Consider the following 26,178-nt stretch of genomic DNA (forward strand, 5'->3'; position numbering starts at 1 on the left):
AAAAAAAAAAAAAAAAAAAAAAAAAAAAAAAAAAAAAAAAAAAAGTGCTAAAAGCTGATTAATAGCTTATTCATCAGATATCAGTGAAGTAGGTTTTATGCACACTTAGGACTCAATTTACATTCCTATCAAAGATTTGTAAATCAAGGAGAATACTTAAAATTAGAACACAATATGCCTTGGAGTAAACTATTAAGATACTCTCCTAATTATTAGTTTCTCTTAGCACGTTAATATTATAGTTCAGTTGCCCCTTGGTAAGAGGAGGAGGGGTTGGTTCCAGGACCACCCATGTATACCAAAATCCATACATGCTCAAGTCCTGAAGTTGGCGCTGTAGAACCTACATATATGAAAAGTTGGTTCTTTGTGTGGATTTCTCATTCCATGAATACTGTATTTTCAGTCTGCATTTGATTGGAAAAAATCTCCATGGAAGTGGACCCATGCAGTTAAACTTGTGGTGTTCAAGGGTCTACTGTGTATAATAGTTCTCTCTTTGTCTGTTTGGGCTGCTCTAACAGAGTATCATGGACTGGGTGGCTTATAAACAACAGAAATATATTTCTGATGGCTCTGAGGCTGGGCAGGCTAAGATCAAAGCCCAAGCAGAGTTGATGTTTGGTGAAGGCCTGCTTTTTATACATGGATGGCCTTTTCTCACTGAGTCCTCACGTGGCAGGAGGCATGAGGGAGCTCTCCTGGGTCTCTTTTATAAGAGCACTAATCCTACTGATGATGGTGGAGCCCTAATAACCTCATCATCTACCAAAGGCCCCCACCTCCTAATACCATAACATTGGGGATTAGGATTCCAGCATACAGTCAGGTTCCTCCCTATCTGTAGGTTCCACATCTGCAGATCGAAAATATTCAGGAAAAAAAATACAAATAATAAAACAACGATTTAAACACCATTTGTATTGTATTAGGTATTATAAGTAATCTAGAGATGATTTAAAGTATACAGGAGGATGTGCATAGGTATATGCAACTATAGTACTATGCCATTTTACATAAGGGACTTGAACATTTGAGGATTTTGGTATCCATAAGGGGTTGTAGAATCAAGCCCCTGAAGATACTGAGGGATGACTGTATGAATTTAGGGGGACATGAACATTTAGCTTGTAATATTCTGTCCCTGGTCCCCTCAAATGTATGTTCTTCTCATATGCAAAATACATTCATTATAATCCCAGCAGCCCCAAACTCTTAACTCATTCCAGCATCAATTGTAAAGTAAAAGATCCAAAGTCTTGATTAAATGTCATCTAACTCAGATGTGGGTGAGACTCAAGGTATGATTCATCCTGAGGCAAATTGCTCTTCAGCTGCAAACCCTGTGAAACCAAATAAGTTACGTACTTAGAAAATTCAGTGGTGGGACAGACATGGGCTAGACATTTCCATTTCAAAAGAGAAATAGGAAACAAGAAAGGGGTAATGGAGCCCTGTTAAGTCCAAACTATAAGCCAAACTCCTTGAGATCTTAAGGCTTGAGAATAATCTTCACTGGGTCCATGTTCTGCACTCCAAGCCCACTGGGGTAGAGGCCCTACCTTCCAGGCCTGCTGAGGTGGGGGGGCCTACCTCCACAGCTCTACCCTGGAAGGGTTGTGCCCCTAGGGCCCTGCTGGTTGTTCCTATCCCCACAGCATTGGGCAGACACCATCTTGCCTGTTCAAAATAAGGCAGTCCCTGCCTATGCCTTTTGAAACCCAGAAAGCAGCCCTGATGATCTCCTAATCACCTTTGGGATTGTTCTGCCTTACCTTGAAGAATAGTGCACATTCTCTGCCAAAAAGCTCTGTGGTCCCAGCCTGTAAAACCCAAGAGGACAGTTCATTCCTTCATTTCAGTTCCTTCCTTTCAGATTCCCAGTTCCTTCCCTTTCATTCCTTCCCAGTTCCTTCCCTTTCATCTCACACTGGCCGTTCTCCTGCTGGGGTGGCGTATCAAGTCCATGGTTCACACCCATATTACTCTCCTTATCAGAGGGACTTGGGCACATCTGTTGTGTTTTCCCCTGAACATGTCCTTTTTAAAATTTCCGTAGTATGGCCAGAACTGTTCCAGTTTTTAAGTTCTGCTTCATTTTTGCTTAACAGTTCTGTTTTTAAGTCATAGCCCTCTTCTCGCATTTTACCATAATCAGGCAGGGATAGCCAAACTACAACTTTGACAGTTTGCTTAGAAATTGCTTGAGGTAAATATCTGATTTCATCACTCTTAAGTCCTCCCTTCCACAAAATACTAGAACATGCACACCCTTCAACCAAGTTCTTTGCCACTTTATAACCAGGGTCACCTCCATGTTGTCCAATAACATGTTCCTTATTTTAATCTGAGACTTCATTAGGATGCTCTTTACTGTCCATGTTTTCTACCAACATTCTGCACAGAATTACTTAGGAATTCTCTGAGAAGATTGAGGCTTTTTCTTCAGCTCATCTCTCTTCCTTCTGAGTCCTCACCAGAACCACCTTTAAAGGTTCATGCAGGGTAATGTAGGTTTTTTTCTAATAGTAGGCACCTCCAAACTCTACCAGCCTCTACCCATTACCCAGTTCCAAAGCTGCTTCCACATCTTTAGATATTTGTTATAGTAGCACCCCTGCTGTTTGCTACCAAAATCTGAATTAGGGCTTTCCAGAACCAATAGTGTACATGCGTGCAAATGCATGCACACACAGGTGCGCGCGCTCACACATGCACACAGTCGACCCTTGGACAATACAAATTTAAACTGTGTGGATTCATGTATAGTATATTTTCTTTTGCCTCTTCCACACCTGAGACCTCAAGACTAAACCCTGCTCTTCCTTCCTCCTCCTCACTCTACTCAACATGCAGATAAGGATGAAGACCTTTATAATGATCCACTTCCACTTAATGAGTAGTAAATACATTTCTCTTCCTTATGGCTTTCTTTTCTTTTCTTTCTCTCTCTTTTTTTTTTTTTTTTTGGAGACGGAGTTTTGCTCTTGTTGCCCAGGCTTAAGTGCAATGTTGCAATCTCGGCTCACTGTAACCTCTGCTTCCCAGGTTCAAGCTATTCTATCTCAGCCTCCCAAGTAGCTGGGATTATAGGCATGTGCCACCACGCCTGGCTAATGTTTTGTATTTTTAGTAGAGATGGAGTTTCACCATGTTGGCCAGGCTGGTCCTGAACTCCTGACCTCAGCTGATCTACCTGCCTTGGCTTTGCAAAGTGCTGGAATTACAAGTGTGAGCCACTACACCTGGCCACTTGTGGTTTTCTTAATAACATTTTCTTTTCTCTAGCTTACTTTATTTATTTATTTTTTTGAGACAGAGTTTCTCTCTTGTTGACCAGGCTGGAGTGCAGTAGCATGATCTCGGCTCACTGCAATCTTTGCCTCCCGGATTGAAGCGATTCTCCTGCCTCAGCCTCCTGAGTAGCTGGGTTTATGGGTTCCCGCCACCATGCCCAGCTAATTTTTTGTATTTTTTTGTAGAGATGGAGTTTCACTATGTTGACCAGGCTGGTCTCAAACTCCTGACCTCAGGTGATCGCCCACCTTGGCCTCCCAAAGTGCTGGGATTACAGGTGTGAGCCACCATGCCCGGCCTAGCATACTTTATTGTAAGAATACAGTATATAATACAGCATGCAAAGTATGTGTTGATCAACTATGTTGTTAATGAGGCTTCTGATCAATAGTAGGCTTTTCATAGTTAAGTTTTGGGAGAGTTAAAAGTTGTATGTGGATTTTGTTTTTGTTTTTGAGACAAAAACAAAACTCTGTCTCCCAGGCTGGAGTGAAGTGGGGAGATCTCAGCTCATTGCAACCTCTACCTCCTGGGTTCAAGTGATTCTCATGCTTCAGCCTCTCGAGTAGCTGGTACTACAGGTACGCGCCATGGTACCTGGCTAATTTTTGTATTTTTTTTTTTGTAGAGACAGGTTTTGCTATATTGCCCAGGCTGGTCTCAAACTCCTGAGCTCAGGTGACCCACCTGCCTCAGCCTCCCAAAGTGTTGGGATTAGGGGTGTGAGCCACCGTACCTGGCGTGCGCGCGTGCACGCTCTCGCGCTCTCTCTCTCTCTCTCTCTCTCTCTCTCTCTCTCTCTCTGTGTGTGTGTGTGTGTGTGTGTGTGTGTGTGTGTGTGTGTGTGTAGAGAGAGATTTAACATCTATAAGAGAATTATTATATACAGAGATTGGCTCATGTGATTATGGAGGCTGAGAGGTCCTAAAGTCTGGCCATATGCAAGCTGGAAAACCATGAAAGCTGATGGTATAGTTCCAGTCCAAGCCCAAAGGACTGAGAACCAGGGGAGCCAATGGTGTAAATCTCACCTGGAATCCAAGGGCTTGACCAGGAGCACTTATGTCTGCAGGCAGGAGCAGATGGTGTCACAGCTCAGAGAGCAAGGTAGCCCATCCTTTACCTTTTTGTTCTATTCTGGCCCTCAATGGATTGGATGATGCCCACCTGTATTGGTGAGAGAAGTCTTTATTCAGTTTACCAATTCAAATGCAAATCTCTTTTGGAAATATCTTCATACACAAACCCAGAAATTATGTTTTACCAGCAATCTGGGCATCCCTTCCCAGTCAAGTTGACCCACAAAATTAACCATCACAGGGTCGTTTACAGATATTTCATACACTTTAAAAATAAGATCAAGTAAACTAATCAGAGGTTCTGTTTCTGACAGCAGAAGTATTTGATGAAAGAATGGCCAAGAATTTTCTAAAACCAACTATAAATACAAGCCACAGATTCAAGAAGTACTTTGAATCCAAGGGGAAAAACATATAAAACCACATTTAGTTACCTCATAGTAAAATTGATAAAAACCAAAGACAGAGAAGATATCCTAAAAGAAGTCAAAGAAAATACTAAATTCAAAGACATGTAGTAAGTCCTGATAGAAACAATGGAAGCCAGAAGACAATGGAATGACATCGTCAAAGTGCCTGTCCAGAATTTTATACCTTCAGAAATTAAGAAAAATAAAGACATTTTGAGACAAACAAAAACTGAGATAATTTGTCACCAGCAGTTTCTGCATTAAAAGAAATATTAGAGAGGGCCAGGACAGTGGCTTATGCCTGTAATTCCAGCATTTTGGTGGCCAAGGCGGGAGCATCACCTGAGATCAGGAATTTGAGAACAGCCTGGTGCAACATGGTGAAACCCCGTCTCTTCTAAAAATATGAAAATTAGCCAGGCATGGTGGAGGGCATCTGCAATCCCAGCTACTTGAGATGCTGAGGCAGGAGAATCACTTGAACCTAGGAGGCGGAGGCTGCAGTGAACTGAGATCGTGCCACTATACTCCAGGCTGGGCAACAGAGCAAAACTCAGTCTCCCTAAAAAAAAAAAAAAAAAAAACGAGAATGAAAACTAGAGAGCTCTCATTTTCAGGCAAAAGGAAAATGATTTCAGATGGGAATGTGGAGGGATAGGAAGAAATGAAGATCAATGGAAAGGGGAAATAAATTAGTAAATTTAAGTGAGTTTGTCATATGGGGCTTAAATTTAAATGTGGAATTAAAATACACAACAATAATAGTAACAATGAGGAGTGAAAAGGAGTTGGTATTCTAAGTCCTTTCATTGTCCAGCATCTGGAAAAAGTACGAATTTATATTAGGCTTTTGTAAATTAGTGCTTATGTTATCCCCTACAGTGTAACCACTAACAGAATAATAAAATATTGTGAAAAGCTAATAAAGGAAAAGCAGAATAATAATGATTTAAAAATTTAATCCAAAAGAAGGCAAGGAAAGGTATGTATGGAACAAGTGGGATAAATAGTAAGATGATAGTTTGATTCCTAAATTTGTCAGTCACTACATAACAAATGAGTAGACTTAATGCTTCAATTAAAAACCAGAGGTGTTTTTACTGGAAAAACAATAAAATCCATCTACTGCATTGGAACGGAATCATTTTCTGAGTGCAAAACACACACAAAAAAAGACAAAAAAATCCATCTACATGCTGCTTTCAAGACAAATGCCTTAGATACGTGAATACAAAAAAGTGTAGAAACTGCAAACATTAACCTAATGAAAACTGGTGTCACTGTGCTGACAGCAAAGTAGACTTTAAGGCAAGAAGTAGAATCATTTCAAAAATAACAAAATGTTCAAGTCACCAGAAAGACAGAACAATTTGAAATTTGTATGCACCTAAGTATAACCTCAAAACCAACTATAAATATATATTAAAAAACAGCAAGTCATTTGGCTTACATTTTTTAGTTGAGATTCTCAATTTGAAATGACAGAGGAATGTGAATGTTCCTATTGGCAATGTGACAGAAAAGAAAGGAAAGGCGGGCAGACTTTTCCCCTTTTCAGATTATCTTTTTCCTTCTTTACCAACATGTCTCCATCCTCTGATGTATCCGATGCAAATATAGACCCTTCTGTGATGCTTTGAGCATAACCTGCAGAAGCACAGCCCTCCAATAAATATTTGTATTTAATATTATGTTACAAAAGACTTTTGAGTATATGGTATGCACCTCTGTCTTTGGGTTAGTATTTGTTGGCATGTCAATATAATGATAAATTCTTGTAGAGTATGGTGGTGCACACCTGTAGTCCCAGCTACTAGAGGGCTGAGGTGGGAGGATCACTTGGACCCAGGAGTTCTGGGCTGGAGTGAGCTATGCTGATGTGGGTGCCCACACTAAGTTTGGCATCAAATATGGCAGCCTCTTGGGAGTGGGGGGAGCACCAGGTTGCCTAAGGAGGAGTGAACCGGCCCAGATCAGAAACAGAGGAGGTCAGAAATCCCATGCTGATTAGCAGTGGGGTGGCGCCTGTGAATAACCACTGCGCTCCAGCCTGGGGAATATAATGAGATCCTGTCTCTTAAAAGGGAGAGAAAGAAAAGAAAAGAAAATTACAAATTCACCTGGGCTGGCCCCTTAAGTCATAACTGCACAACCGTCTGAGTGTTCAGGCAGATGGGTGCATTATGTTTCACCATTTCTTAGCCTCTCTGTGACTATTCTAGTGGACCCAGGAAAGGTAACTCTTGGCCTCAGGAATGTAATGTAAGTATTAGGGCATACTAAAGGAAGTAAACACCCGAGACTCATTAGTAAATGCACCTTCCCTTCCTTTTTACCTTTGTTCCTCACACAAATGTTTATAGAGATAAATTGGAAAGTGTCCAAAAAAGCAGTGAAAATAGAACCTACAAAATAAATATGGTTGTATGCTGTGAACATAAATCATTTTAAGTTCTCAAGTAAAATTAAAAGGACTAGTGCCAAGAATGGTAACCAGTTACTTTCTTGTTTTTCTTGTGTGAGAGAACTAAGAAAGCAGGGTTTGGATTAGGTTTAAAGAATTTCCATGGAGTAGGGAATAATGGTTAAAGAGAACTTTAGTTTTATTGAGATGTATTTATATATTCCCTATATAATGTTAATAAAAATAAAAATGATTGCTGGACATGCATTGGTGGATTGAATGTATATATTTTCTGTATGTCAATACTATGGTTAGCCATGTCTAGAAATATATAAATACCCTTAGAGGTAAGGTCATAAGTAAGGAGTAGGCTAATTTTAAAAATTTTCTTTATTGATTTACTTTTTGAGACAGTGTCTCACTATGCTGCCCAGACTGGTCTCAAACTCCTGGGCTCCAGTGATGCTCCTACCTCAGCCTCCTGAATAGCTGGGACTATAGGCACACGCCACTGGACCTGGCAGTGATGTTTAATTTTATATGTCAACTTGACTGGGAAGGGATGCCCAGAAAGCTGGTACAAAATGATTTCTGGTCATGTGTGTGAGGGTGTTCCCAGAAGAGACTTGTGTTTAAGTTGATTGACTGAGGAAAGAAGATCCATCCTCACCAGTGTAGGTGAGCATCATCCCATCTATTGAGGGCTGGAACAGAACCAAAAAGGAAAGGTAAATTGACTCTGTTTGAGCCTGGGCATCCATCTTCTCCTGCTCATGGATGTCAGAGCTCCTGGTTCTCAAGCCTCCTGACTCATATTGGGACTTAAACCATCAGCCTCCCAGTTCTCAGGCCTTGGGACTTGGACTGGGACTTTTACCATGGATTCCTCTGGACTTGAACTGAATTACACCACAGGCTATTCTGGTTCTCCAGCTTGTAGATGGCACGTTGTGGGACTTCTTGGCTTCTATAGTCACATGGGCAATTCCAATAATAAATCTTTCTTACTTATATATCCTCTTGGTTCTGTTGCTCCAGAGAACCATAATGCAGGAGAAAACTTTTTTTTCTAAAGCTGAATGAAAATCTTTATCCTACAGTTGCTCATCTCCTTTTGAGTGAGTCACTTTCTAAGTCAAGCAATTGAACTTTTTCCAGGACTATTGTTTGCAGTACTGGTAATGCTTTTCAAGGTAATCACTTCCTAATCAGTTTTTTTTTTTTTTTTTTTAAATCTTGCTGGGGAAGTCAGGTTTCCTTATATCTCTTTTCCTGGAAGAGGCAAGGTTCCCCCTATTGTAATATGTTTTAAAAGTTTGAAAAAAATCTTTATGCCGTCAGACTTTGCTAGATTCTATTATTTTTTTATTCCTTGTTATACTCTATATCTTGATCTCAAAATGGCAGCTTTAATTGAACCAAGTTTCTTTTCCTCTTGGGTAAGAAATAAATACATAACTGCTTTGGTGCTTTTTAAAATTGTATTGTAAAATTATGCCTGATGGATACGGATTGCCAAACAGTAGTGATGCTGTATTTTTACGTTTGTCTCGTTTTAATTCTAAGTATAAAAAATAGAGATCATTAAACCCTGTAGCTCAATGTACACATTCCTGCTGGACTTCCCAGGCTTTTATGTGACAGGTGTTGTGTTTTATTTCACCAAAGGCAAACTAATTACAGGAATAGAGATTGCTGTTATTTTCCATGAGGTTTTATTGTTTGTTTTATTTTCTAGAGTGAGTATTGTTTTTGCTTGGAAATAGCTCAGTGTTCAGTTCATGATTTTTCTTTTCATTGTGTTAATTTCAATTATTCCCTTGAACACTATTCCATACAGCTACATCTTTTCACTAGTGTTGATACATTTTAAGAATTCATGGACTGTACTGTCCTACCCTCCATTTTTGGCAGAAAGTATACTTTTTAGTTTTTTATCCTCTTCTTTAGTTAAGACTCCTAACAAGTTCTTTTGTTCTTCAGAAGGAGCTTTTAAAAATAAATAAATAAATAAAACCTGAGATTTAATGTACATACCATAAAATTAACCCTTTTAAAGTGTACAGTTAAGTGGTTTTTAGTAGATTTGCAAGGTTATGCAACATTTACCGCTCTCTAATTCCAGAACATTTTCAGCATCCAGGAATGAAACCTCTTAGATGGCCAGTTATTTCTCGTCATCCCTTCACCCAGCTCCTGACAACCACTAACCTCAGCTCCTAGTCTACCTTCTGTCTGTAGGGATTTTCCTGTTCTCAGTATTTCACATAAATGAAATTGTACAGTACGTGACCTTTGTGATGAGTTTTTTCACTTAGCACAATGTTTTTAAGGATTATCTATGTTGAAGCATGTACCAGCACTTCATTCCTTTATAGCTGAATAATATTCCCTTGTATGGATAAGTTACGTTTTGCTGTTCTTTCATTCCTTGATGGATGTTTGGGTTGTTTCTTCAAAAGGAACTTTGTTTAAATTTAAGTTTTTAGGTAGTACAAGTGCATGGTGTAACAATGTAAATGGTAGTAAAAGGTATTCAGTGAAGCCTCCCTCACTCCCCTGTCCCTATCTGCCCAATTTCCCCTACTTCATCCAACCTAGCACCCATCGTTATTAGTTTCTTGTGAATCCTTCCAGAGTTTCTTTGTGCATTTACAAACAAACATAATTATTATGCTTACAGTCTTCATTTTCCCAACCTTCCCAAATATATAGAATACATTTCTAGGAGAGGAACAGATTGGATAAAGCATACACACAGTTTGAATTTTGATGCATCTCCAACACTCTTTAAGAAAGAGATTTCTTTTTGACAATCTGATAGAGAAAAAGTGATCTTCCTATTTTAATGTATATTTATTTGATTATTGCTGAGCTTAATTATATTTTTAATGTTTATCATCTATACTCCCTCCATAAAGTGCAGATTCATATTTTTTTTTTACTTTGGGGACATTACCTTTTTCTTTTATACATATTTTATTGAGGAACTATTGCACAAGGGGAAAAGAAACCTCTGTCTAGGACTGTGGTCAATTCGAAATATAGTAAGGACAAGTGGGGATTTAAAGCAAAGGAGTGTGGTAGGAATCTGTGGATGGAAAATTACCAAGAGGAAACCTATTACTTTTTTATTGATTGATACAACTCTTTATATTTCACAGATACTAACCTTTAGCATACCATGTGTTGCAAGTGATTTCCTGTTTGTCATTTGATTTTCATTTTGTTTATAGTGTGATTTACCACCCAGATATGTTTTATTTTTATGTAATCAAATGTGTCCATTTTATGACTTCTGGATTATGTATCAGGCTTCCAAAGGTCTTTCTGCTCTGAGATGATAAAGAGTCTGCTGTATTTTGTTTTGTTTATATTTTTAGCAATTAGCTGATCTACAATTAATTTTGTGGTATGGCTTGCAGTAAGAGTTTAACTTTTTTTCATATGGAGAACTAATTATTTCAACATTGTTTTTAATTTTTAAAAATTATTATTTTTTTCGAGAGAGGGTCTTGTTCTGTTTCCCAGGATGGAATGCAGTGGCTCGAACTCGACTGACTGCAACCTTTGCCTCCTGGGGTCAGTCGACCCTCCCACCTCAGCCTCCTGAGTAACTGGGACTACAGATGTGCACCACCACACCCAGCTAATTTTTGTATTTTTTGTACAGACTACTGCTTAACTCCTGGACTCAAGCAGTCTACCCACCCTGGCCTCCCAAAGTGCTGGAGTTAACGGGCATAAGCCACCATTTCTAGCCTATTTTTTTTAATTTTTAAATTAAATAAAAACTTTAAATTTTAGTTTCAGGGAGTACATGTGCAGGTTTGTTATATGGGTATATTACATGATGCTGAGGTTTGGGCTTCTGTTGATCCCATCACTCTAATAGTGAACATAGTACCCAGTAGATGCTTTTCTATCCCTTGCTTCCTTCCCACCATCCCCTGTTTTGGAATCTCCAGTGTCTATTATTTCCATTCATTGAGATACCATTCTTTTCCCTTCTTTGTCATCATTTATGAGATGCTCATTTGTACATGGGTTTGTGTCTGGCTTCTCTAGTCTAGTCTAGTCTAGTGATACATTTATCTATTCCTTTACTAGTATCAAGTTTTAATTGCCATGCTTTTTTTCCTCCCACTTGCTTTGTCTCCCATGTTGGGTTTCACTGTCCCCCATGCTGGAGTGCAGTGATGCAATCATAGCTCACTGCCAACTTCTTGAACTCCTGGGCTCAAGTAATCCTCTTGCCTCAGCCTCTGAAGTAGCTGGAATGACAGGTGCAAGTCACCATGCCTGGCATTACCATAGTTTTATAGTACATTTTGCCGTCTAGGAAGATGAATAGTCTCAATTTCTTTTCAAAATTTATAATTTATATATATATTTACGTGTGTGTGTGTGTGTGTGTGTGTGTGTGTGTGTATTTTATTTTGAGACAGGGTCTCACTCTGTCGCCCAGGCTGGACTGCAGTGTCATGATCTTGGCTCACTGCAACCTCCACCTCCTGGGTTCAAGCGATTCTTCTGCCTCAGCCTCCTGAGTAGCTGGGAATACAGGTGTCTGCCACCATCCCCGGCTAATTTTTGTATTTTTAGTAGAGACTGGGTTTCACCATATTAACCAGGCTGGTCTTGAACTCCTGATCTTGTGATCTGCCTGCCTCAGCCTCCCAAAGTGCTCGGATTACAGGTGTGAGCCACTTCCCCATGCCGATAGATAGATAAAGAAATAGAGATATTTTTGAGACAGAGTCTTGCTCTGTTGCTCAGGCTGGAGTGCAGTGCTCGATCTCGGCTCACTGTAGCCTCTGCCTTCTGCATTCAAATGATTCTCCTGCCTCATCCTCCTTCGTAACTAGGACTACAGGTGTGCGCCACCACACCTAGCTGATTTTTGTATTTTTCGTAGAGATTGGGTTTCACCATGTTATGGTGTGTCAATTTCCTGACCTTGGGTTCTGCCCACCTTGGCCTCCCAAAGTGTTGAGATTACAGAAGTGAGCTACCAATGCCTGGACTTTACTGGATATTTTTACACATTTAATCTTTCAAGTCAAATTTAAAATATATTTAAATTTTCCTAGAAGCCCCATTAGAATTTTGATTGAAATTGTATTAAATTTCTATATTAATTTGAGAGAGACCAACAAATTTGAAGTATTGAACCTGTGCATCTAGGCACATGGTGCTTTCACACATTTATTTTCTGTATGCTCTAAATGAAAGTTCTGTGGTGCTTTTCATGTAGATATTCTTCCTTCCTTCTTTCCTTTCTTTTTTCTCTTTTTTGATTCTTTTCTTTCTTTCTCTTTCCCTCCCTCCCTCCCTCCCTCCCTTCCTTCCTTCCTTCTTCTTTCCTTCCTTCCTTCCTTCCTTCTTTCCTTCCTTCCTTCCTTCCTTCCTTCCTTCTTCCTTCTTTCTTTCTTTCTTTCTTTCTTTCTCTCTCTCTCTCTCTCTCTTTCTTTCTTTCTTTCTTTCTTTCTCTTTTCTTTCTCTCTCTCTTTCTTTCTTTCTTTCTGTGTCTTTCTTTTCTTTTCTTTTCTTTCTTTCTTTGTGTCTTTCTTTCTGTCTTTCTTGACTGGGTCTGGCTATTTTGCTCAGGCTGGTCTTGAACCCCTGGGCTCGAGCAATCTCTCTGCCTTGGCCTCCCAAAGTGCTGGGAGTACAGACATGAACCACCACTCCCAACCTAGACATTGCTTAGTTGGAATTAGTCCCGAAAGCTTTATTGCCCCTGTTGCTAATGTTATGACACCCTTTTATCTATTACATATGGAAGTGTCCTATATTAATGCTTTTTTTATGTTTAATATTTATATGTGGCCACATAGGTGGACTCCATCTATTAATATATTATTGATTTCTCAAGGTTTTAAAAACTTTGGAAAATATATAATATTTCCTTTCTTTACAATATCTCTAGTTAGTTTTTGACCTTTTATATTACATCTAGAGTCCATGCTTTTTCCATGAGGCTGAGGTTTAGCAAATGAAAAATATACAGCACATAGTAAAGGCACGATGCTAGTTTTCTTCCTCACTGTTTCAGTCTTACACATTGATCAAAAATTTAAAAAACTAAGTAAAATTTGTAAGGAAATAGATATCTACACGTTGTAATCTAAGTAATCTACCTTAATTTCTCTCTGCTAAGGAAATGGTATGATGATAGGTGGTTGGAATTTTTCTTCACACAACTTCCCTTTAGGTTTCCTTAACGGTAAAAAGCAATAAAAAATATTACATATATTTGATTATGCTAGAATCTAAAATCTTTTTAGATTTTTTTTTTTTTTTTTGGTAGTGTCTCTCATTCTGTTGCCCACGCTGGAGTGTGCAGTGGTGTGATCAAGGCTCACTTCAGCCTTGACCTCCCTGGGCTCAGGTGATCCTTCCACCCTCAGCCTCCGTGTGTGTGTGTGTGTGTGTGTGTGTACACGTACATATATACAAGGTTACTCCACCATGCCTGGCTAATTTAAATTTTTTTTTTTTTTTTTTTTTTTTTTTGTAGAGACAGGGTTTCCCCATGTTGCTCAGGCTGGTCTTGAACTCCTGGGCTAAAGTGATCCGCCTGCCTTGGCCTCCCAAAGCGCTGGGATTATAAGTGTGGGCCACTGTGCCTAGCCTCAAATACAATTCTAACTCAGATTTTTAACCGAAGGCCCATGGGATTTCTTCTTTACTTTCTAGATTTGCAATTTTTTAAAAATTAAAAGACAGGTACAGACAGAGTCATTGAAAAAAAAAGTTGAACGTCATAGAAGTCTGAGTCATGCATTGATGACTGCTGGGCCTAGATGGTGGGTGGATTTGATTTGATTATATTGCTCCCTCTACTTTTATGTATGTTTGAAGATGTCTAAAAAGGAAGTTTTAAAAAAAATTCTATCAGCCAGTTGCAAGCCTGGATGGGGCATCTTATTTGAATGTTTTTCAGTTTTTCAGCTATAGGTTGGAAATGGAATCTGCTAGCAGGGTATAGTGGTATTAAAACTATGACATAAATTGCCTTGTGATACTTACAGTAGATGTTCAATAAACATTAATTCTTAGGAATAATATCATGAATTATACAAATTGTTATTTAATCCTCACAGCCACTGTCTGAAGTAGGCAGCTTTATCCCAGTTTTCATAAGAGAAAACTGAGAACTGGAGCAGCTAAGTATTATGCTTTGAAGTATACAAAAAGTAAGTGATGGAGCTAAAATCTGAGTCTGACTTCCGGCCTCAGAGTCTAGGATACTTGAAGCCTGCCTGAAAAGGGAAGACTGCTATTTACAAAGCTTTGTTTCTGTCATTTGAGATTATTTACATTTTCTCAGATTTAATCATCATAACTGCAAGGCAGATTGAATGTCAGTCTGTAATCTTTTAAAAGAAGCACATAGATTTTTCACATTTTTGTATATGAGTAGTTAACTCAAAAAATGTATATTTTATTTTTGAATATATTTGAATATTTAAGTTGAGTTTATTGGCAATACCAGTGTTTTTGTGGAAGACAAGATGCCTCTTAGTTTTCCAAGTGAATTTGTATATGAGATAAAAGTTCTGTGTTAAGTTTAAAATTTTATATTTTTGTTACTATACCATTAGATGGTATATTTGATAATGTACGTTGTGTTTTTGTTATTGTTGAATTTATTAAAATCATAAATTATAATGTTGATATGAAATGAATCCAGAGCAAATCAGGGCAAGAAGATATAAATTAGGAAGGGCACTCCTGTGTGTTGGGGGGGTAGGGGAAGGGGGGATCCTTGAGTCATAAAATAAAGATTCCTTATATATTTATTCTTTTAAGAGACATAGTATTGCTCCGTCATCCAGGCTGGAGTACAGTGATGCACTCATAGCTCACTGCAGCCTTGAACTCCTGAGCTCAAATGATCCTTCCACTTCAGCCTCCTGAGTAGCTGAACCTACAGGCATGCACCACCATGCCCAGATAATTTTTGTATTTTCGCAGAGACTGGGTTTTACCGTGTTGCCCAGGCTGGTTTCAAACCTGGGCTCAAGTGATCTGCCCACCTCAGCCTCCCAGAGTGATGGGATTACAGGCATGAGCCACCGCACCTGGCCTTGGCCAATTTTTAAAAACAATTTTTAGGTCTGGGATCTCACTATGTTGGCCTGGCTGTTTTTGAACTCCTGGCCTTGAGTGATACTCCCTCCTCAGCCTTCCAAAATGCTGGGATTACAGGGATGACCCACCATGCCTGACCCAAATCTAAATTGTTCACTATAAGACAGAAATTATTCCTGTGAAGTTAAGAGAACTATTGTAAGGAATTTTTTTTTTTTTTTTTTTTTTTTTTGAGACAGAGTCTTACTCTGTCACCCAGGCTGGAGTGCAATGGCATGATCTCGGCTCACTGCAACCTCTGCCTCCTGGGTTCAGGCGATTTTCCTGCCTGAGCCTCCTGAGTAGCTGAGATTATAGGCATGCACCACCATGCCTGGCTAATTTTTGTATTTTTAATAGAGATGGGGTTTCACCATGTTGGTCAGACTGGTCTCGAACTCCTGACCTCATGATCTGCCCACCTTGGCCTCCCAAAGTGTTGGGATTACAGATGTGAGCAGGATGTCTTTTTATTCAACAAAATTCATTGACATTCAATAGTTCATTATCTGTTATGTGCTTTTTCAGAAGAATGGCATGTTAGGTTTGTTACCAGGCACCTAAAGGATAATGTTTCACATATCCCCTAAAAGGTGCTTGGCAATGTCTGTTCATGCCTGATTAATTTCCTAGCACATAGCAGGTCTTTGGTTAATGTTTAATGATAGTAGGGAAATGGCCTTTAAAAGCCTTAAAACTTTAAATTTCCACCCTACTTTATATGGAATTATAAAATGTTTCCAAACTTTGAATTTATGAAATGCTTAAAGCATGTCTCCAAAGCACCATTTCTAATATGAGAGTTGATCAATACTTGGAGAATAAATGGGGAAATGAAAATATTATAAATCATTTTTATTTTTTATATTTATTTATTTATTTTAAAAAATGTTTTTTTGAGATAGAGTCTCACTGTCTCACCTAGGCTGAAATTCAGTGGCACCGTCTCGGTTCACTGCAACCTCTGCCTCCCAGGTTAAGCAATTCTCATGCCTCAGCCTCCTGAATAGCTGGGATTACAGATGTGCACCACCATGCCTGGCTAATTTTTGCATTTTTAGTAGAGATGGAGTTTTGCCATGTTGGCCAGGCTGGTCTTGAACTCCTGGCCTTATGTGACCTGCCCACCTTGGCCTCCCAAGGTGCTAGGATTATAGGCCTGAGCCACTGTGCCCAGTCTGTATATGCATTAAAAATTTTGTTTTATATGGGAAATATGTGGTGATATTTTTATATAATTGGGAAATATATGATGTTATTTTTCTATAATAAATTTCTGAAACACAATTTTAATCATTTTTGGTTTAGGGTATAATTGGGGAGTATTTTTTTTTAAGGGTGTAGTCTCATAATCTAAAACATTGCTTTTGCATGCTGTCTTTCATAGACTCTTTTTCATTTAATTAAAAATCTCTTGTGAGAAGTAGAAATTTGGATTGGAAAGATTGGGTGTTTCCTTCTTTCTGTCTTGTATTTATTAAAGGTTTTTTTAGGTTGTTTTACCATTTTCCCCTCTATTCTCCTCAATATATTTAGTTCTCTATTCAATCCTAGTGTACACATAAAGTGGTTGGAGAATCGCCAGCCCATACTCTTCTGAAAAGTAAATTTAGTAACCAGGGTACAATGGTGCATATGGTTCTTTTTGTCTTTATCTCTACCAAATAGTTTTCTGAAGTTATTTGGTTAGTTTTTTCTTCTCTATCTTCAACAGTTTAGTTCTATTCTTAATTTTTAATAGAGTTGTGTTTGCAGTTTGAAGTTCTCCCACATTCTGGTTGATTTGAACTATTTATTTTAAGAGATATGTGAAACATTACCATTGTTCTAAGCGTCAGAATTCTACTCAGAGACCAGTCATTTGCCAGGGTGTAACTCAAAGAACTGTCATTTCCTTCTCATCTCTTTCATCCTGTTCCCATTCCCCTCTTCCTTCTACCCCGTTACCACTTACCCTGTGGATATAGCTAATCTCGCTGACTTCTTGTTTCTCTCTCCTCTTCTTGTTTTTGTACAAATGGGTGGATACATGTAGTTGTGCGTCACTTAACGAGAAATGCATTGTTGGGCAGTTTCACCTGAACATAGAAATGGTACAGTAAAAATACTGTATAAAAGATTAAAATGGTACACTTGTATTGGGGACTTACCATGAATGGAACTTGCGGGACCAGAAGTTGCTCTGGTTGAGTCAGTGAGTGAGTGGTGAGCACATGTGAAGAACATTATCGTACACTACTATAGACTTTATAACCACCATACCTGTAGGTGACACTGACTTTATTTTTAAAATTTTTTTCTTTATTTTTTGGGGGTTTTTCTTTTTTTGTTTGTTGCTTTTGCTTTTATTTATTTATTTATTTGAGGTGCACTCTGTCGCCTAGGCTGGAGTGCAACGGCATGATCTCAGATCACTGCAGTCTCTACCTCCTGGGTTCAAGTGATTCTCCTGCCTCAGCTTCCTGAGTAGCTGGGATTACAGGCACCTGCCATCACACCCAGCTAATGTTTGTATTTTTAGTAGAGATGGGGTTTTACCAGGTTGGCCAGGCTGGGTTTTTAAATAAAGTTCTTATAAGACGGGATGTTGCCTTGTCACCCAAGCTGGAGTGCAGTAGCATGACCATGGCTCACTGTAGCCTCAACCTCCCAGGCTTAAGCGACCCTCCTATCCCAGCCTCCCGAGTAGCTGGGACTACAGATGCGTTTCTCCACTCGGGGCTAATTTTTAAATTTTTGGTAGAACAGGGTCTCCTTATGTTACCCAGACTGGTCTTGAAGTCCTGAAGTCAAGCAATCCTCCCACTTCAGCTTCCCAAAGTGCTGGAATTACAGGCATGAATGATCCTCCATGTCCTCCCAAATTTTTTTTCTTTTTCAATAATAAATTAACCTTAACTTACTGTAACTTTTTTACTTTATAAACTTTTTAATTTTTTAAAACTTTTTGACTTTTCTGTAATAACACTTAGGTTAAAACACAAACACATTGTACAGCTGTGCAAAAACATTTTCTTTTTACCCTTAACTTTTTTTATAAGTAGGTGTACACCTAAAATAATGATAAAAAGAACACTATAGCAGATACATAAACTGGTGACAGTCATTTATTATGATCATGTCTTATGTACATACATAATTGTATGTTGTATACTTTTATATCACTAGCAGTGCAGTAGATTTATACCAGAATCACACAAATATGTGTGTAATATGTCATGCTACATTATGATATCACTGATACGAATTTTTCAGCTCCATTATAATTTTAAGGGACCACCGCTGCATATGTAGCTCATCATTGATGGAAACATCGTTATGTGGTACATGACTGTATGTATAGATATATATCACCATATATTTGTTTTCTTACATGGCGGGTAGTACACTCTAGGTATTCTTTTATGCTTTGATTTAATAATATATTTTATTGACTAGGCACAGTGGCTCACGCCTATAATCCCAGCATATTGGGAGGCCAAGGCTGGCAGATTGCTTGAACCCAGCAGTTTGAGACCAGCCTGGGCAACATGACAAAACCTTATCTCTTAAAAAAAAAAAAAAGTACAAAAATTAGCTGGACGTGTTGGTGCATGCCTGTGGTCCCAGCTACTTTAGAGGTGGGTGGATTGCTTGAGCGCTGAAGACAGAGGCTTCCATGAGCTGAGATTGCGCCACTGTACTCTAGCCTGGGTGACAGAGTGAGACCCAGTCTCATATATATATATATATATATGTGTGTGTGTTATAACATAGCCTTATTATGTACAGTCGGCCCTGTGTATCCACTGAGCTCTGTATCTGTGGAGCTAACCAACCGTGGATGGAAAATTTTTGGAAAAAAAAAGGATGGTTGCATCGGTACTGGATGTGTATAGACTTTTTTTTCTTGTCATTATTCCTTAAACAATACAGTTTACAAACTGTTTACTATAGCATTTACATGATACAGGCATTGTAAGCAATCTAGAGATGATTTCAAGTATATGAGAGGATGTGCATAGTTTATATAGGAATACTACACCATTTTACATAAGGGCCTTGAACATCCTTGAATTTGGTATCCACGGGGGTCCTGGAGCCAGTCCCCCGCAGATACCGAGGGATGGCTCTGGGTGTTAATATATTCAGTTTATCTACTTAATGCATCCACCTCATTAATTTATAGAATACTTTTTTTTACAACTGCATAGTACTCCATTTCATAGATGTGCCATAGCTTATTAAACCACTGTACTGTATCTGGACATTAGGCTGTTTGCAGTATTTTATAATTATAAACTGCTGCAGTGAATAGGCTTCACTTTTCGTTGTTGTGGTATACCCTCAGGGTCAGTTCTCAAGGGTGGGATCACTGGATGGATTAAAAGGTGAGTGCATTTGTTGTATTGTTAGGTATTGCTAAATTTCCTTCCAGAAAAGTTGCATTTGTCATCAGTATTCTCACCTGCACTGTCGTTTGAGTTTTCTCACAGCCTCACCAACATGTGTGTTGTCATTCTTGTTAACTGTCCCCAGTCTAATGGGTGAGCATGGTGTCACAACATTGTTTTAATTTACATTTCTCTAATTATGAATGAGATTGAGCATCTTTTCGCATGTTTAAAGGTAATTTTTATGTCTTTGTGACATGTTTTCCTTTGAAAGTTTATTTTGGATGCACACTTTGTTATCATTGTTAGGTTATTCACCTTCAACTTGTTGGAACAGTAGCACTCTGTGAACGCTAGACTTTATTATGACTCTCCTCTTTCAGATCTTCCGTGGTGGCTTATTCTTATTCGGCAGAAGGCATTGGTGGGCAAACTCCCAGGAGACCATGAGGTCTGTAAAGTTACCAAAATTGCTGTGCTATCACTTTCTGAAATGGAACCTCAGGATCTTGAGCTAGAGGTAAGGTGAAATAAAGGGAAATTCTCTGGAAACCTGATATAAATGTAATAGCAAATATGAGGATTTCATTTAGTAGACCAGAAACATGCATTTTTTAGAGCTGGGTAATGTTTTTAAAAATAATTTAATCCTATGATTTTTCAACTTTATTTTAGTAGTGGAACCCTTGTCTCAAAATCCATGAAATCGAGTATAGAAGACACACAAAAGCAGGGCTGCTGTGGTTGAAGTAGTGCTGAGAAATCCCTGGGACTCTGACCACTTGATCTCTCCTGGGAAGCCACCTTCTGTTTCCAGGGAGCTCTAGGGCTCTGAACAGTACAGTTTGAAAACTTCTTAGGGAAAAGGAGTGAGTCAAGAAAAGGAGAACTTTGATTATATCCTCTTTTATCTACATTTCTTGAAAACTTTCTAAGCATATATTCATCTTACAGTTTTAAAAGAAAGTTTTTAAAAGGAAGACAGTCACTCATCTAATGTCATCTCTTTATTTTCTAGAGAAGAGCTCAAGTCTATAAGTAGAGTAATTTACGGACAAAACAATGAGATTGCCTAGGGCTCATGTTTTACCACAAGGTGCTGCCTCCTAGTAGAAGTAACCCATGAAAGCATTTCTGTTCTATTTGCTCTCAGTATAGGGATTTGATGCTTAGGAATTGTCATCACTCTAATATAGCCATAGCCTGTTTTGTTCACTATGTGATGTGCCAGGCCTGTGTATTACATAGATGATAATATTTAGTCCCTAGGAGAACCCAGGAGGTGGGCATTACTACAAATAAAGAAGGGAAACCAGGGTGGCTCCTTTTTTGACAGGCTAAGGCCGGAAGATTGCTTGAGCTCAGGGGTATGAGACCAGCTTGGACAACACAGCCATACCTCATCTTGTTAAAAAAAAAATCAGTGAATAGATTTCAGAAAATAAAAACAAATAAAGGAGACCTGGCAAGGGTTAAGCCATGCAGCTGGCACATGTGGGGTCTGGATCTAGACTCAGGTAGCCTGGTCCTGTATCACTCTGCTGAGCTGCCACCCTGTTACCTGAACAGTAGGTAACAGATAGCAAAGCACACACTGCCCCACAACTCAACACATGTTTTTCCATGCAGAGTTCTTGGGGAGGAAGTTTGAGGACAGGGTTAAAGTGCTTTAAGAATAAGTAAAAATAAAGTTATTTTTATGCTTCAAATGTCACTGGAAGTTTGACAGTTGAATTTTAAGAAACATTAAAATGAATTTAAGCGGACTCTGATATTAACTATTTGTTACAGGAATCAAAGAAAGTTTGGAATTCTTATTATTCTCCTTTTATTGATACTTATGCCAGAACACTATTCACTATTGCTGATCGAGAGACAGAAAAATCTAGGTTGCAATTAGGCTTATTAAAAGCAGACGTTTGCAGTTTTTGTTTGCATTTTTTTTTTTTTGATGAAGAGCAGCCAGGCTAGCAAAAATTGTATTAGTTTCCTAAGCCAGTAAATTTGCTGCCAATGTCTTTTGGATGGTTTTGCTGACAAGATTCAGGATGGCTTGTTATCACAGACCCTTCCCTTGAGGGTGGGCACCTCTTGGCCTGGCATTCAGGTTTGAGCACTAAGCGTGGAGTCTCTGGCCGTTTGATTTAGAGCCGGGAACCAGCTTGTCCAGCACTTTGTCCATCTGCCAGTCACAATTTGCATATTTGGCACTCCCAGTTCTGGGGAAATTAAATGTCACACCTCATCCAGAACAGGTTGGGGCCTTTGTTAGAGCTTTCAGGGAGGTTTTCTGATGTCCTTCATGGCCACCAATCTGTAACATTTTTTGAGACTAGTAGCTGACTATTAAATAAATGGGGAAAAAGCCAAGATGGCTTTAGGAACTAACATTTACATGGAGTTTTTAAGCACAAAAGTGTGAGTATTATAAAAGCTTTAAGAACTTCTTTATGCTTCAGACTTTCCCTTTCCTCTCTCTTGATAGTCTAAGGGAAAGAGATTATATTCAAATAAAAAGGAAAGTGAGATTTCCTCTATTGATGTAATTATTTTTACAGCTGTTGGGCTGCACTGCTGCACTTGTTAGGGGCAGCAAAATCATGATTCATGTTGAGTTGAATATACGTAATGACTCTTGCTAATTAGGAGTTTAAGTAATTTCAGAGAAAGTATTTCCAGATCCTATCTCAGTGAATAGTTTGGTACACCTTTCTCTGAAGCGATTATAATTTTAGAAATTTGTGCTTGTGCCATTTTTTCTTTCCTTTTAATTCTGTTTTGTGGCAAAGGAGCTTTGCAGCAGTGAACAGCAGGAAGGGCAAAGAACCACTGTGTGGAAAATCACAACTTTATTGTCTTGTAACATGTTAATTTAAACCTTGGTACCTTTATTTCAATTTCCATATAACTCAATTTAAAAGAGCTTTAAGAAGCTTAATCATTTTTAAATTGTGTTTTTTGATTATGCAGTGCATTGTAAAAGAGAAGAAAAAATATCCCCCCACTTGGAAATAATTGTTATCAGTATTCTACTGAGTTTTGATGGGTGTTTCCATTTGTACCTAGGCTCTTTGGAGATCCAGTGTTACTTTCAAATGTTTCAGAATAGTTTTTCTGTTTTGCATTTTTACATATTTTCCGTTAGTCTTATTTTTTTAAGAACATAGGAAGACTTTATTAAAACTACTTATTTCTCCTTAATATGACTTTCTGATTTGGATGTCTGTGTATTAGTTTTAATCCGCATTTATTTCAGCAGCATCTTTTATATGGTCACTGTTCTCAGACTTGCTAAAGCCTAGTCTGTTTCTGTAATTGGAGCAGATGCAATCTTATTTCAGAGACTAGAAAATTAATAGAATTTCTAGTTTTCTGCCTCTGTTGTCTTTTTATGTCAAATATGTGCCTTATTTGTTTGCCAGTTTTAAAAATAATTCACATACCATAATTCAAATACCATACAGTGCACCCATTTAAAGTATATGTCAGTGGTTTTTAGTGTATTCAGAGTCACGTCGTTATCACCACAATCAATTTTAGAACCTTTCATCATCCCCCCAAAAAACTCTGTCTTTGTTAGCAGTCACTCCTCATTTCCTTCCAAGCTCCAGCTCCCCAGCGCTATGTAACCACTAATCTCCTTTCTGTCTCTATATATGTCTTTTGTGGACATCTCGTATAAATGGAATCATACATCATGTGGCCTTTTGTGACGGACTTCTTTCACCTAGCATAGCTTTTAAGCGCCACATTTTATCTGTTCATCAGTTGGTGGACAGTTGAGTTGTTTCCACCTTTTAGCTATTATGAATAATGCTATTATAAACTATTTTGCATACAAGTTCTTGGTGGTGGTATATTTGTTTTTATCTCTCTTGGTGGTATGTACCTAGGAATGGAATTGCTCGGTCTTAATGGTAACTCACTATGTTACCCGTGCTGGTGTTGAATATCTGAGCTCAAGAGATCCACCTGCCTCAGCCTCCCAAAGTGCTGGGATTATAGGTCTAACCTTTTGTGGAACTGCCAGACTGATTTTCAAAACAGTGTGCTATTTTACAAAAATGATGTAGAAAGGCCGGGCACAGTGGCTTACACCTGTAATGCCAGCAATTTGGGAGGCCAAGGCAGGAGGATCATTTGAGACCCACCTGGGCAACATGGCGAGATTCTGTCTCTACAAAAAACAGCCAGGCGGCACATCCCTGTAGTCCCGGCTACCCAGGAGAATCACCTGAGCCCGGGTGGTTGAGGGTGCAGTGAGCCGTGATCATGCTCCACTGCACTCTTGCCTAGGCAATGGAGTGAGACATTGTCTCCAGAAAGAGAGAGAGAGAGACAGAGAGAGGGAGATGTAGGGGTCAGGTGTAGTGGCTCATGCCTGTAATCTCAGCACTTTGGGAGGCTGAGGTTGGAGGAATGCTTAAGGCAAGGAGTTTCAGACCAGTCTGGGCAACATAGTAAGACCCTGTCTCTATAAAAAAAATTTAAAACTTAAGTGGGTATAGTGGTGTGTACCTGTAGTCACAGGTACTCAGGAGGCTGAGGCAGGAGGATTGCTTGAGCCTTGGAGTTTGAGGCTGCAGTGAGCTATGACTGTACCACAGCACTCCGGCCTGGATGGTGGAGTGAGACCCTGTCTCTAAAAAGTAAAAATTTATATATATTTATATAAGAGTATGAAGAATCTGTAAGGTTTAAACAATGAGGACATAGATGCTCCTTCTTTAGAAAAAAATACCCTTTAAAGTTGTATAGGCTTATGTTCCATGCCTGCATATCTTATCTGCTGTATCTCATTGCCTTAATAGATAACCGCATCATTTTCCATATTTAGTTTCCATCAGACATCTGTTTAAAATTTTAGCTTCAGATGGATGTAGATACCAGCTTTTCACATAAAATTATTTATTTCTCTCTTCTTAAATGACAGCAGCAACATCAACCCTTAATCTTGGTTACGAGATGTAAGTTGCAAGCGTAATTTAAAAACTAGGGAAGTGCTATGGAGCCTGTGGCTGTGTTATTTTCTTTTTGACATCGAGTGTTTCAGAGCTGTTGTGATAAGGACCTAACCACATACCACACAGAACTGGCCTGGCCTCTGAAAAGGGGAAGGTGATCCTGTTGCCAATGCAGTGCATTATAATCCTGCGACTCTGTGTAAACAAAATACCTTAGAACTGGGAAGGAATCCCAAGCAGTAATTTTCTCTTATCCCTGTTTTTTGTCAGGACCGAATTTAACCTTTTCAGAAAGGTAGTGCTCTATACTTTATGTTCTAAAGGTAACTGTGTAGAAGATTCTAACATATTCATTGAAAATATTTGCATTTATAGTAATCTCATTGTTTGAGACAGGGTCTTGCTCTGTTGCACGGCCTGGAGTCCAGTGGTGCGATCCTCCTGTCTTCAGCCCTCCAAGTGGCTGGGACTATAGGCATGTGCTACTGTGCATGGATAATTTTTATTTTTTCTCTTTTTTGTAGAGGTGGGGTCTCACTGTGTTACTCATGCTGGTCTTGAATACCGGGGCTCAAGCGATCTGCCTGCTTCAGCTCCCAAAGTGCTGATTATAAGTGTGAGCCCCTGCACCTGGCCAGTAATTTAAAATTTTTATTTAGAAAAAATCATTTTTAAGAGACAGATGCCGGGCGCGGTGGCTCACGCCTGTAATCCCAGCACTTTGGGAGGCCGAGGTGGGTGGATCACGAGGTCAAGAGATCGAGACCATCCTGGTCAACATGGTGAAACCTTGTCTCTACTAAAAATACAAAAAATTAGCTGGGCATGGTGGCGCGTGCCTGTAGTCCCAGCTACTCGGGAGGCTGAGGCAGAAGAATTGCCTGAACCCAGGAGGCGGAGGTCGCGGTGAGCCAACATCGCGCCATTCCACTCCCGGGTAAGTGAAAAAAACACCCCCTCAAAAAAAAAAAAAAAAAACGACAGAGGGCCAGGTGCAGGGGCTCATGCCTGTAATCCCAGCACTTTGGGAGGCTGAGGCGGGTGGATCAGGAGGTCAGGAGATTGAGCCCAGCCTGGCCAACATGGTGAAACCCCGTCTCTACTAAAAATACAAAAATTAATTGGACATGGTGGTGCATGCCTGTAGTTCCAGCTACTCGGGAGGCTGAGGCAGGAAAATTGCTTGAACCCAGGAGGCGGAGGTTGCAGTGAGCCGAGATCACACCACTGCATTCCAGTATGGGTGACAGAGGAGTAAGACTTCATCTAAAAAAAAAACAAAAAAAAAAACAAAGAGAAAGCCTTCCAGTAAAGGTGTTTCCGAGTTTGAACTGTGTTACACAGATCCACAATCCTTATCTGAACTTTTTGGGGCCGTATTTGTTTTAGAATTCAAGTTTTTTGGAGTTTTCAAAGGTTATTCCATGTATTTTCTATACTCTAAAGTGATACTGGAGCATTACCCCACAGTAAAACATATTAATATTTCTTTTTTTTTTTTTTTTTTTTTTT

The 26,178-nt window shown here is 39.1% G+C and overlaps 1 protein-coding gene across 2 annotated transcripts in view; it reads left to right on the forward strand.

Annotated features, from left to right (window-relative positions):
• INPP5F (inositol polyphosphate-5-phosphatase F) overlaps positions 1-26,178 on the forward strand; it is a 108,668-nt gene that overhangs the window by 39,949 nt on the left and 42,541 nt on the right. For both annotated transcript variants that reach the window (XM_032281820.1, XM_032281819.1), the window contains exon 3: positions 20,086-20,222. In XM_032281820.1, the coding sequence (XP_032137711.1) occupies positions 20,086-20,222 (137 nt within the window). The remainder of the gene's footprint in view (positions 1-20,085; positions 20,223-26,178) is intronic.

Source organism: Sapajus apella, unplaced genomic scaffold (assembly GCF_009761245.1).
Source record: "Sapajus apella isolate SASKATOON/1434 unplaced genomic scaffold, GSC_monkey_1.0 scaffold13, whole genome shotgun sequence".
NCBI classification, from domain to species: domain Eukaryota; kingdom Metazoa; phylum Chordata; class Mammalia; order Primates; family Cebidae; genus Sapajus; species Sapajus apella.